The sequence below is a fragment of the Musca domestica genome, unplaced genomic scaffold (assembly GCF_030504385.1).
Source record: "Musca domestica strain aabys unplaced genomic scaffold, Musca_domestica.polishedcontigs.V.1.1 28, whole genome shotgun sequence".
NCBI lineage: Eukaryota > Metazoa > Arthropoda > Insecta > Diptera > Muscidae > Musca > Musca domestica.
In genome coordinates this window covers 3,493,262-3,507,618 of record NW_026712293.1, presented here as the reverse complement: position 1 = coordinate 3,507,618, position 14,357 = coordinate 3,493,262, and the positions used below count along the sequence as shown (strand labels likewise).

At 37.3% G+C, this 14,357-nt stretch overlaps 1 protein-coding gene across 1 annotated transcript; it reads left to right on the top strand.

The window, feature by feature from the left end:
- Positions 1–9,692: 9,692 nt before the first annotated feature.
- Positions 9,693–12,591, top strand: LOC131803215 (uncharacterized). The gene is made up of 3 exons (XM_059124325.1): positions 9,693–9,812; positions 12,007–12,250; positions 12,315–12,591. The coding sequence occupies exons 1-3, from the start codon at positions 9,708–9,710 to the stop codon at positions 12,419–12,421; spliced, it is 456 nt and encodes a 151-aa protein (XP_058980308.1). The 5' UTR covers positions 9,693–9,707; the 3' UTR covers positions 12,422–12,591.
- The last annotated feature ends 1,766 nt before the right edge of the window (positions 12,592–14,357 follow it).

Here is a 14,357-nt window from a genome sequence, read left to right as displayed (position 1 = left end):
ACGCTGTGGGAACAAGGCATTAAAGATAAATCAGCGTTGTCTTCTTGGAAAGACATATCTTCCTTTGACGGAAAAAATTCAGACGCTCACCTGACTTAAAGATATAAAGAAAATATATTTCACTACAAAATCAGAGCAAAATAAAGTTAGGACACATTTTACGAATACTGCTCCATCCAAGCCTTCACAGTCTTCCTCTGATAAATTCTGTATATCCTGTCCTAGGCAAATCCATCATTTACGTGTATGCCCAGAATTTAGAAAGCGCACTTCAGCAGACCGCTATTCACTTGCATTGGACAAGTTCCCATAGTTGCTCGAAATGTCATAGATGTCATCACACTCTTCTTCACCATGATACGGCACCAAGTAATAGTTCTACGACTCCGTCACAGACTTCTCCTCAATCGGATTGTATTCCACGCTCCCCCCAACTAACTACTTCTAATCTAAATACGCCTTCGACATCTTCGGGTCAAACTTCGAGTGCTTTAAGTAGGCAGGTATTCCATAACCGCAAAATAAATTGGTCCTACTGACCACAGCTGTGGTGCACATTATTCATCATGGTGTCACATATACAGCCCGTGCTCTTATAGGCCCTGCTTCCGAAGCATCATTTTTGTCAGAAAGCTTACAGCAGCGACTTGGTATAACACAATTTCTACTCAAGCTACAATTTCCGCAGTAAGCCAAGCAGTTTCAATCATGTCACAAAAATCATGTTCTTTGTGTGTAGGATCGAGTAGACCATACACTCTTCATGGAAATGACAGCACTAGTTGTACCAACTATATCAGGCAACCTTCCTTCGATTTCCATCAACAGGGAACTTGTTTCTAATATGCCAAAACTATGATCATTCGCCACTACAGGCATAGATTTCGCTGGTCTTTTCAGTTTAAAATCCTTTAAAGAGCATTGTTGTGAAATTACAAAGGGCTACGTATGGGTATCCGTTTGCTTTTCTACGAAAGCAATACACTTTGAGGCTATAATAGAGTTATATCAAATAAATAATTGTCCAGAAAATCGTATGGCATTAACACTAGGTCATTTTTTATAAGGGTCTCTGATCCTGAACCTCTAATAGATGAAACCCCTTTGAATATCGTAATTCGACATTGTAGAAAAACGTCTACTCAAATCTACTTGCAGCAGAAAGAAGAGTACGTCAAATTGTTCATAAACGGTATAAATAGCAGTATCTAGAGCGCGATATTTAAACGGATGATATTATAGCAATTCATAACGAACAATTACCCGGCACAACGTGGAAATTAGGTCGTGTAACTCACGTTTATCCCGACACAGACGGTCGCGCTTTGGTCGCCTATGTAAAAACAAAATTGTAAGACGACCAGTAGACTAGTTGTTTAATTTGGCCATTTTAAATTGTTAGTTTTTCTCACTTCGCTGCGTCTCTATCTTTTCACAGAAAAAATATTTGTATGATGGCCGCCACTCTTCCCGATTATGGGGAGAGAGAAGAACTTCCGGCTAAATCTATCACAGGAGGTATACAATCCAAGTTCCTATTGATGACAAATCGGCAGCTTGCACTCCCATGTAGTACATTCCATCAGCGCTCTCTTCCCAACTTATAAAGGAGCCAAACCAGGCCAGGAGCACTGGACCTGCCCCTCTTTCAGAGGAAATCAAAGAATCAGGGCCCAGTGTAATACCTATGAAAGCATATAAAGGGGTGAAACAGGCTTCCCAAATTCGGTACAACTCACCATGTTTGGTTGGGGTTGCTTCCGAAAGGGGACCTGTTTGGCCTCTTTCTGAGTGCAGCCATACGGTGTCCCGCGACTAATCCAATTTGTTACTCTATCACAAATGCAAAATTAAATTGCCTTGGCTCACCAAGCATATTTTTTGAATACATAATTACTTTATTGCAATATAGCAAGTTGTTGCAAGGCTGGCGGCAATGTTTAATTAAGAATCATTATTGTTCTTATTTTTCTCGTTAATTTTATTTTATTTGAATACCTTATAATTCGTTTGAATATAACTTTGTGATTTAACGCTTTTCTCGTTACATCGTAACGTCTAGAATCAAAGAATTCGTTTCTGGATTATGTCCACTGCACCAGCAAAATTAAGGTAAACTATTATCTACGATAATATTACCAATATTACTAAATAAAACGCAAGTCAATATTGGCACAAGTATTTAATTTATACACCCTCTTTAAATCCAGAATATATATTATGTTTGCCATTCCTTTCGTAACTGTTTTAAAAAATCATTTTAGCACTGAAAAGTAAACATTTTCTTCGCTATGCAAACTACGTAGGTACCTAACGATATTCGATAAAATATTGATTTCTGTCCTTAGAAGTTCACCCATAGTCATGTGGTGGTAATTACCGATGATTGGAATTTCACTGATTTCTGAATACTAGATTTCAGCACTTTTAAACAAATGTTAAAAAGTGTTGCTTTCTATCGCAGAACTTTACAGTTTCTCATGTCAATTCCAATAAAATTTTTAACCAACATATTTAACATGTTTAAAGATTCTAATTGTAAAATGCAACGACACGTTAAAAAGATTGATTGCTAGGTTTTGGTAATCGAAACCCTGAATGTTGAATGAATGTTATTTTCATTGCCATATAGCGGGAATCTTGTGTTAAAGCACAAGTTTGGCCACGGCCGATCTTTATCTTAAGCTTTTTATCACTGACATTCAAAATACATATTACATTTAAACAGATTACACCAAAACGTAAAAGCCAACGTCCTCCCCATTTTTGTCATTCGTTAAAAACTCCAAATAGTAGAGATGAAGTAACTACATGGTAAGTTGTACTAAAAAATTGACGCTGCAAATTCTGCTCCATTTCTACACCAGTTATGGTTGTAGTTAAAATTCAAATCAGTAATTTGATGTACCCGCTTAGGTACCATACGTCGTTTGAGTGTCCAATTCCAATTAAATATCAATAGCGTTATCTAAGAAACCCTATCTCTAAAATTAAATCATATAAAATTCGAGAAGACGCCACAGAATTTGCGCCAGTTTTTAAATCCAATTCGTTTATAAAACTTATAAAATAATACGTATAAACTTATAAAATAATACGTAAGAGCAGAAAATATACAAACATCCATTGGTCCATCTTAATGTGCTAGAAAGAACACACTGAGTGTTAAACTCCAATTGAGTGGCACCAATAGCGAGATCGAAGAAAATTCCGTCATGCAACGAGAACATAGTTAACTATGTTTTATAATTAAGTGAAACATATGTTATTTAAGTAATATGAACTATGAAATGAATTTAAACAAGTTATAAAATAACATATATGAGCACACACAACTATTATGGATAGAGTATAAACCAAACTACGTTGTGAAAAAGCAATAAAAAATTGAAAAAAAACCAAGTAAAAAAACATTAAGTTCGGCCGGGCCAATCTTTTAATAACCTCCACCTTAGGGTAAAAGAAACATTAGAAGATATGTGGCAAAAGCCATTAAAATGCCGAATATCGGGAGGTACCGTTATATGGGGGCTACACCAAAACGTGGACCTATAACTACAATGTTTCGCCAAATGAACCCATTATGACCCACAAATACCAATTTTTAGACAAATCAGTGAAAAAATGTGGCAAAAACCATCAAAATACCGAATATCGGGAGGTACCGTTATATGGAGGCTATATCAAATTATGGACCCATGCATGCAATGTTTCGCCACCGGAGCTGGAACCCTTTATGACCAACAAATACTAATTTTCAGACAAATCTGTGAAAAATGTGGTAAAAATCATCAAATTACCGAATATCGGGAGGTACCGTTATATGGGTGCTATACCAAAACGTAGACCTATAATTACAATGTTTCGCCACACGAACTAGGACCCATTATGACCCACAAATACCAATTTTTAGACAAATCCGTGAAAAAATGTGGCAAAAAAACTAAAATACCGAATATCGGGAGGTACCGTTATATGGGGGCTATACCAAATCATGGACCCATACATGCAATGTTTCGGCACCGGAACTGGAACCCGTTATGACCAACAAATACCAAATTTCAGATAAATCCGTGAAAAAATGTGGCAAAAACCATCAAATTACCAAATTACAGAATATCGGGAGGTACCGTTATATGGGGGCTATAACACAACGTGGACCTATACATTCAATGTTTTGCCACACGCTCAGGGACCCGTTATGACCTACAAATACCAATTTTCACACAAATAAATCATCAAAATACCGAATATCGGGAGGTACCGTTATATGGGGACTATACCAGAACGTGGACCGATATATCTCATTTTCAATACCAACTATCCTAGAGACAATGCAAATTGCTCTGCTAAATTTTGGCGCTCTACGACAAATAATGTGGGCTGTATCGTGATTTCAACAGACAGACAGACGGACATCGTTAAGTCGACTAAGAATTTTATGCTGATTATGAATATATATACTTTATGGGGTCTAAAAGTACGTTTACAGTATTAAAGGTTAATCCAGTGGGTTTTATAGATTTAGTGGGTTAACCCTGCTTGTTTACATATACCGTTGAGAGGGCTCTTTTGATCTTCCCGTGCTTGATATCGAAACTAGCGCAGGCTTAAAAGGTTTGCAAAGAGGTATTAATGGGTGTGTCTCTTCTATGTCAATTTATGATGTTGCTACTGGTAATTGGGTTCCTATTTTAGTATTTCTTTGTTTACAAAGGCTTCCAGTTACGCTGTGGGAACAAGGCATTAAAGATAAATCAGCGTTGTCTTCTTGGAAAGACATGTCTTCCTTTGACGGAAAGAATTCAGACGCTCACCTGCCTTAAAGATATAAAGAAAATATATTTCACTACAAAATCAGAGCAAAATAAAGTTAGGACACATTTTACGAATACTGCTCCATCCAAGCCTTCACAATCTTCCTCTGATAAATTCTGTATATCCTGTCCTAGGCAAATCCATCATTTACGTGTATGCCCAGAATTTAGAAAGCGCACTTCAGCAGACCGCTATTCACTTGCAAAACGGCACAGACTTTGCGTTAATTGCCTATCTCGAAGTCATGATGTTAGGTATTGGACAAGTTCCCATAGTTGCTCGAAATGTCATATATGTCATCACACTCTTCTTCACCATGATACGGCACCAAGTAATAGTTCTACGACTCCGTCACAGACTTCTCCTCAATCGGATTGTATTCCACGCTCCCCCCAACTAACTACTTCTAATCTAAATACGCCTTCGACATCTTCGGGTCAAACTTCGAGTGCTTTAAGTAGGCAGGTATTCCATAACCGCAAAATAAATCGGTCCTACTGACCACAGCTATGGCCCACATTATTCATCATGGTGTCACGTATACAGCCCGTGCTCTTATAGGCCCTGCTTCCGAAGCATCATTTGTGTGAGAAAGCTTACAGCAGCGACTTGGTATAACACAATTTCTACTCAAGCTACAATTTCCGCAGTAAGCCAAGCAGTATCAATCATGTCACAAAAATCATGTTCTTTGTGTGTAGGATCGAGTAGACCATACACTCTTCATGGAAATGACAGCACTAGTTGTACCAACTATATCAGGCAACCTTCCTTCGATTTCCATCAAAAGGGAACTTGTTTCTAATATGCCAAAACTACGTTTGGCAGATAAAAATTTGTTCGACTGTCGTCCAGTAGAAATATTAATAGGGTCAGATTCATATCCAAAAATACTTCTCCCAGGATTACAATCCAATATTTTTGTCCCTTAGATGCCCAAAAAACTTTTTTCGGCTGGGTTATTACAGGTCCGGTCCCCACTAGCATAACTCCTTCAAGCATTTGCAACAAACATTTCTTACTCCCCTCGTAATAGGCTTAGTAACTAACATTGTGACAAATTATTGGAAGAAAAACCACATATACCCATGTTACGCATGCAGTATTGGATACCTCGATGAACTTCGTTGTTTTGCAAGTTAATTAGAAAATGCCAACCATGTAGAGGAAAAAATATCTTATATACAAATTATGGCTTCTCTACCTCTGGAGAGAACAATTATGAACATTCGCCACTACAGGCATAGATTTCGCTGGTCTTTTCAGTTTAAAATCCTTTAAAGGGCATTGTTGTGAAATTACAAAGGGCTACGTATGTGTATCCGTTTGCTTTTCTACGAAAGCAATACACTTTGAGGCTATAATAGAGTTATATCAAATAAATAATTGTCCAGAAAATCGTATGGCATTAACACTAGGTCATTTTTTATAAGGGTCTCTGATCCTGAACTTCTAATAGATGAAACCCCTTTGAATATCGTAATTCGACATTGTAGAAAAACGTCTACTCAAATCTACTTATAGCAGAAAGAAGAGTACGTCAAATTGTCCATAAACGGTATAAATGGCAGTATCTAGAGCGCGATATTTAAACGGATGATATTATAGCAATTCATAACGAACAATTACCTGCCACAACGTGGAAATTAGGTCGTGTTACTCACGTTTATCCCGACACAGACGGTCGCGCTTTCGTCGCCTATGTAAAAACAAAATTGTAAGACGACCAGTAGACTAGTTGTTTAATTTGGCCATTTTAAATTGTTAGTTTTTCTCACTTCGCTGCGTCTCTATCTTTTCACAGAAAAAATATTTGTATGATGGCCGCCACTCTTCCCGATTATGGGGAGAGAGAAGAACTTCCGGCTAAATCTATCACAGGAGGTATACAATCCAAGTTCCTATTGATGACAAATCGGCAGCTGGCACTCCCATGTAGTACATTCCATCAGGGCTCTCTTCCCAACTTATAAAGGAGCCAAACCAGGCCAGGAGCACTGGACCTGCCCCTCTTTCAGAGGAAATCAAAGAATCAGGGCCCAGTGTAATACCTATGAAAGCATATAAAGGGGTGAAACAGGCTTCCCAAATTCGGTACAACTCACCATGATTGGTTGGGGTTGCTTCCGAAAGGGGACCTGTTTGGCCTCTTTCTGAGTGCAGCCATACGGTGTCCCGCGACTAATCCAATTTGTTACTCTATCACAAATGCAAAATTAAATTGCCTTGGCTCACCAAGCATATTTTTGAATACATAATTACTTTATTGCAATATAGCAAGTTGTTGCAAGGCTGGCGGCAATGTTTAATTAAGAATCATTATTGTTCTTATTTTTCTCGTTAATTTTATTTTATTTGGATACCTTATAATTCGTTTGAATATAACTTTGTGATTTAACGCTTTTCTCGTTACATCGTAACGTCTAGAATCAAAGAATTCGTTTCTGGATTATGTCCACTGCACCAGCAAAATTAAGGTAGACTATTATCTACGATAATATTACCAATATTACTAAATAAAACCCAAGTCAATATTGGCACAAGTATTTAATTTATACACCCTCTTTAAATCCAGAATATATATTATGTTTGCCATTCCTTTCGTAACTGTTTTAAAAAATCATTTTCGCACTGAAAAGTAAATATTTTCTTCGCTATGCAAACTACGTAGGTACCTAACGATATTCGATAAAATATTGATTTCTGTCCTTAGAAGTTCACCCATAGTCATGTGGTGGTAATTACCGATGATTGGAATTTCACTGATTTCTGAATACTAGATTTCAGCACTTTTAAACAAATGTTAAAAAGTGTTGCTTTCTATCGCAGAACTTTACAGTTTTTCATGTCAATTCCAATAACATTTTTAACCAACATATTTAACATGTTTAAAGATTCTAATTGTAAAATGCAACGACACGTTAAAAAGATTGATTGCTAGGTTTTGGAAATCGAAACCCTGAATGTTGAATGAATGTTATTTTCATTGCCATATAGCGGGAATCTTGTGTTAAAGCACAAGCTTGGCCACGGCCGATCTTTATCTTAAGCTTTTTATCACTGACATTCAAAATACATATTACATTTAAACAGATTACACCAAAACGTAAAAGCCAACGTCCTCCCCATTCTTGTCATTCGTTAAAAACTCCAAATAGTAGAGATGAAGTAACTACATGGTAAGTTGTACTAAAAAATTGACGCTGCAAATTCTGCACCATTTCTACACCAGTTATGGTTGTAGTTGAAATTCAAATCAGTAATTTGATGTACCCGCTTAGGTACCATACGTCGTTTGAGTGTCCAATTCCAATTAAATATCAATAGCGTTACCTAAGAAACCCTATCTCGAAAACTAAAATCATATAAAATTCGAGAAGACGCCACAGAATTTGCGCCAGTTTTTAAATCCAATTCGTTTATAAAACTTATAAAATAATACGTATAAACTTATAAAATAATACGTAAGAGCAGAAAATATACAAACATCCATTGGTCCATCTTTATTTGCTAGAAAGAACACACTGAGTGTTAAACTCCAATTGAGTGGCACCAATAGCGAGATCGAAGAAATTTCCGTCATGCAACGAGAACATAGTTAACTATGTTTTATAATTAAGTGAAACATATGTTATTTAAGTAATATGAACTATGAAATGAATTTAAACAAGTTATAAAATAACATATATGAGCACACACAACTATTATGGATAGAGTATAAACCAAACTACGTTGTGAAAAAGCAATAAAAAATTGAAAAACAACCAAGTAAAAAAACATTAAGTTCGGCCGGGCCAAACTTTTAATAACCTCCACCTTAGGGTAAAAGAAACATTAGTAGAAATGTGGCAAAAACCATTAAAATGCCGAATATCGGGAGGTACCGTTATATGGGTGCTATACCAAAACGTAGACCTATAATTACAATGTTTCGCCACACGAACAAGGACCCATTATGACCCACAAATACCAATTTTTAGACAAATCAGTGAAAAAATGTGGCAAAAACCATCAAAATACCGAATTACAGAATATCGGGAGGTACCGTTATATGGGGGCTATAACACAACGTGGACCTATACATTCAATGTTTTGCCACACGCTCAGGGACCCGTTATGACCTACAAATACCAATTTTCACACAAATAAATCATCAAAATACCGAATATCGGGAGGTACCGTTATATGGGGACTATACCAGAACGTGGACCGATATATCTCATTTTCAATACCAACTATCCTAGAGACAATGCAAATTGCTCTGCTAAATTTTGGCGCTCTACGACAAATAATGTGGGCTGTATCGTGATTTCAACAGACAGACAGACGGACATCGTTAAGTCGACTAAGAATTTTATGCTGATTATGAATATATATACTTTACGGGGTCTAAAAGTACGTTTACAGTATAAAAGGTTAATCCAGTGGGTTTTATAGATCTAGTGGGTTAACCCTGCTTGTTTACATATACCGTTGGTTGAGAGGGTATAAATGACAGTTTATGTATACATACAATACCGAAAAGAAAAACATTCAAATTTAAAATTCTATCCGTTAAAATGGAAAAAAATTAAAATTTTAAAAATCTTTTTATCCAATGTTGTGCTCAAATGCAGAAAAACAGACAATATCTGCAATATATTAATTTGAAACAAAGGAAAATTTTGTTCAAAATCATAATTTTAATAAAAAAAAAAACGTAGCGAACAACAAAGCAGTTCAAAAGCGTCCAGGAGAATATGGAAATTCGTAAGTACTGCATTATTTTGGTACTATCCGGTTGATAGATTCTATCTCGTTTTCACATAAATAATGCAGGAACGGCAAGGGAATTTTTTTGAATTGGATATAACCAGATGCACAGACAGTTTTTTAAAGAAAGCTTCCGGATGAGTCGAGAATGTTTTAGAATCCTATGTGAACGATTATGTTCCTTAGAAAAGCGGGACACTACATTCATGAAGTGCATTCCATTAGAAACAAGTAAAAAAGCAGTAAGTTCGGCCGGGCCGATCTTTGAATACCCTCCACCATTTGGAACGAATTAGAAAATTTTCAAAAAAATAAAATTCAATAAAAATTCTTTTAAAGTCTTTAAAATATCTAATATAGGAAGGTGCCGATATATGGGGGGATATACGATATTGTGGACCTTTAAAGACAAATCTATGTCTGCGTGTAAAGTACTCACAAGGAACTCCGTGTGTGGATTTTCAGACAATACGATTGGAAAATGTGGGTAAAATCATCAAAATACCGAATATCGCGGGGTACCGTTATATGGGAGCTATACGTTATCGTTAACCTATATAGAGAATTCTCTGTCGGTGGGTAAAGTGCTCACAAAGAACCCCTTGTGACCATTCCGTTGAAAAATATGGCTAAAAACATCAAAATACCGAATATCGGGGGTACCGTTATATGAGGGCTATACAATATCGTGGATCTATATAGATAATTCTCTGCCGAGGTATAATGTACCCACAACGAACTCCTTGTGTGGATTTTCAGACAATTCCGATGAAAAATGTGGGTAAAATCATCAAAATACCAAATATCGGGGGTACCGTTATATGGGGGCTATACGATATTGTGGATCTATATAGATAATACTCTGCCGAGGTATAAAGTACCCACAAGGAACTCCTTGTGTGGATTTTCAGACAATTCCGTTGAAAAATGTGGGTAAAATCATTAAAATACCGAATATCGGAGGTAACAATTATATGGGGGATATACGATATCGTGGACCTATATAGACACTTCATTTTGAGGAGGTAAAATGCCCACAAGGGACTCCTTTTGTGGATTTTCAGACAATTCCGTCGAAAAATGTGGGTAAAATCATCAAAATACCGAATATCGGGGGGTACCGTTATATGGGGGCTATACGATATTGTGGACCTATATAGATAATTCTCTGCCGAGGTATAAATTACCCACAAGGAACTCCTTGTGTGGATTTTCAGACAATTCCGTTGAAAAATGTGGGTAAAATCATCAAAATACCGAATATCGGGGGGTACCGTTATATGGGGGCTATACGATATTGTGGACCTATATAGATAATTCTCTGCGGAGGTATAAATTGCCCACAAGGAACTCTTTGTGTGGATTTTCAGACAATTCCGTTGAAAAATGTGGGTAAAATCATCAAAATCCCGACTATCGGGGGGTACCGTTATATGGGGGCTATACGATATTGTGGACCTATATAGATAATTCTCTGCCGAGGTATAAAGTACCCACAAGGAACTCCTTGTGTGGATTTTCAGACAATTCCGTTTCAATACCGAATATCGGAGGTTACAGTTATATGGGGGATATACGATATCGTGGACCTATATAGACACTTCATTTTGAGGAGGTAAAATGCCCACAAGGGACTCCTTTTGTGGATTTTCAGACAATTCCGTTGAAAAATGTGGGTAAAATCTTCAAAATACCGAATATCGGGGGGTACCGTTATATGGGGGCTATACGATATTGCGGGCCTATATAGATAATTCTCTGCCGAGGTATAAAGTACCCACAAGGAACTCCTTGTGTGGATTTTCAGACAATTCCGTTCCAATACCGAATATCGGAGGTTACAGTTATATGGGGGATATACGATATCGTGGACCTATATAGACACTTCATTTTGAGGAGGTAAAATGCCCACAAGGGACTCCTTTTGTGGATTTTCAGACAATTCCGTTGAAAAATGTGGGTAAAATCTTCAAAATACCGAATATCGGGGGGTACCGTTATATGGGGGCTATACGATATTGCGGGCCTATATAGATAATTCTCTGCCGAGGTATAAAGTACCCACAAGGAACTCTTTGTGTGGATTTTCAGACAATTCCGTTGAAAAATGTGGGTAAAATCATTAAAATACCGACTATCGGGGGGTACCGTTACATGGGGGCTACACGATATCGTGGACCGATATAGCCCATCTTCGAACATGACCTGCCTGCAGACAAAAGAGAGATCTGTGCAAAATTTTAGCTTCCTATCTTAGTTCGTTTAGACTGTAGCGTGATTACAACAGACGGACAGACGGACGGACAGGACTAAATCGTCTTAGAATTTTACGCTGATCAAGAATATATATAGTTTGTTGGGTCTAAAATGATTAATTCGATGAGTTACAAACGGAATGACGACCTTAATATACCCTCCATACCTTTTTTGGTGGAGGGTATAAAAAGGGTAGCTATAGCTTTGTACACTTTGAGGTCTTCCGCCGAATACGCTACAATAGGACGCCTATTTGGGGTATCCAAAGCTACTGTCTGTGTAATATTTATTGAATTTTGTGTAAAGGTGTGGGAAGTTTTATCCTCGGACTACCTACACTGCAACATTGCAACAGAGAACAAGATAGATGGAAATGTCAAAGGATTCGAAGCAATGGGCTTTCCTCAATGCTTTGGAGCCCTTGGTAAGTTTTTTTTAAATAAAATATATTCTATAAGAGACCATTTAATACTTTAAAATTACCTTAGATGGATGCCACATTGAAGTCAAACCTCCAAAAAATGAGGCATTTGACCACTATAATTATAAAGGCTGGTACTCCATGGTCCTGTTGGCTTTAGTGGACTATAGGTAATGGTCAACAAACACTAACCAACATTTTTATAAATAGTCATATCCCTTAATTTTAGGTTTCGTTTCATATATATAAATGTCGGTGCACCAGGTCGGTGCAACGATTCTTATATATATGAAAATAGTACACTTAAGTCAATGCTTCAAAGTCCAGATTTTCAAAGGAATTGCAGAGACATAAATGGTGTTAATGTTCCAGTTTTCATCATTGGGGATTCCGCTTTCCAACTTTCGGAATATCTTATGAAGCCATTCCCATTATATGGGGGATATAAGACATCGTGGACCTATATAGACACTTCATTTTGAGGAGGTAAAATGCCCACAAGGGACTCCTTTTGTGGATTTTCAGACAATTCCGTTGAAAAATGTGGGTAAAATCATCAAAATACCAAATATCGGGGGTACCGTTATATGGGGGCTATACGATATTGTGGATCTATATAGATAATACTCTGCCGAGGTATAAAGTACCCACAAGGAACTCCTTGTGTGGATTTTCATACAATTCCGTTGAAAAATGTGGGTAAAATCATCAAAATACCGAATATCGGGGGGTACCGTTATATGGGGGCTATACGATATTGTGGACCTATATAGATAACTCTCTGCCGAGGTATAAATTACCCACAAGGAACTCCTTGTGTGGATTTTCAGACAATTCCGTTGAAAAATATGGGTAAAATCATCAAAATACCGAATATCGGGGGGTACCGTTATATGGGGGCTATACGATATTGTGGACCTATATAGATAATTCTCTGCGGAGGTATAAATTGCCCACAAGGAACTCTTTGTGTGGATTTTCAGACAATTCCGTTGAAAAATGTGGATAAAATCATCAAAATCCCGACTATCGGGGGGTACCGTTATATGGGGGCTATACGATATCGTGGACCGATATAGCCCATCTTCGAACTTGACCTGCCTGCAGACAAAAGAGAGATCTGTGCAAAATTTTAGCTTCCTATCTTAGTTCGTTTAGACTGTAGCGTGATTACAACAGACGGACAGACGGACGGACAGGGCTAAATCGTCTTAGAATTTTACGCTGATCAAGAATATATATAGTTTGTTGGGTCTAAAATGATTAATTCGATGAGTTACAAACGGAATGACGACCTTAATATACCCTCCATACCTTTTTTGGTGGAGGGTATAAAAAGGGTAGCTATAGCTTTGTACACTTTGAGGTCTTCCGCCGAATACGCTACAATAGGACGCCTATTTGGGGTATCCAAAGCTACTGTCTGTGTAATATTTATTGAATTTTGTGTAAAGGTGTGGGAAGTTTTATCCTCGGACTACCTACCCTGCAACATTGCAACAGAGAACAAGATAGATGAAAATGTCAAAGGATTCGAAGCAATGGGCTTTCCTCAATGCTTTGGAGCCCTTGGTAAGTTTTTTTTAAAATAAAATATATTCTATAAGAGACCATTTAATGCTTTAAAATTACCTTAGATGGATGCCACATTGAAGTCAAACCTCCAAAAAAATGAGGCATATGACCACTATAATTATAAAGGCTGGTACTCCATGGTCCTGTTGGCTTTAGTGGACTATAGGTAATGGTCAACAAACACTAACCAACATTTTTATAAATAGCCATATCCCTTAATTTTAGGTTTCGTTTCATATATATAAATGTCGGTGCACCAGGTCGGTGCAACGATTCTGCACAAACAACCGGTCGAGATGAAACAACCGCCACAATTTGCATTGGACAAGAGTACGGTACAGGTCCGTATAAAGACTGCATCTTCATCAACATTTCTTACCGGTATCTGTTTGTAATATTGTGTATTTTGTTTTTTACTTCTTTCCCATCATAGTTAAATCCACTTGCTGCCAATTCTGTGGACATCTCACTATATATGTGAGAGTTTTTACGCACGCCTCTGATTTTCGGAAGATTTTTTTTTCTTTTGGTTATG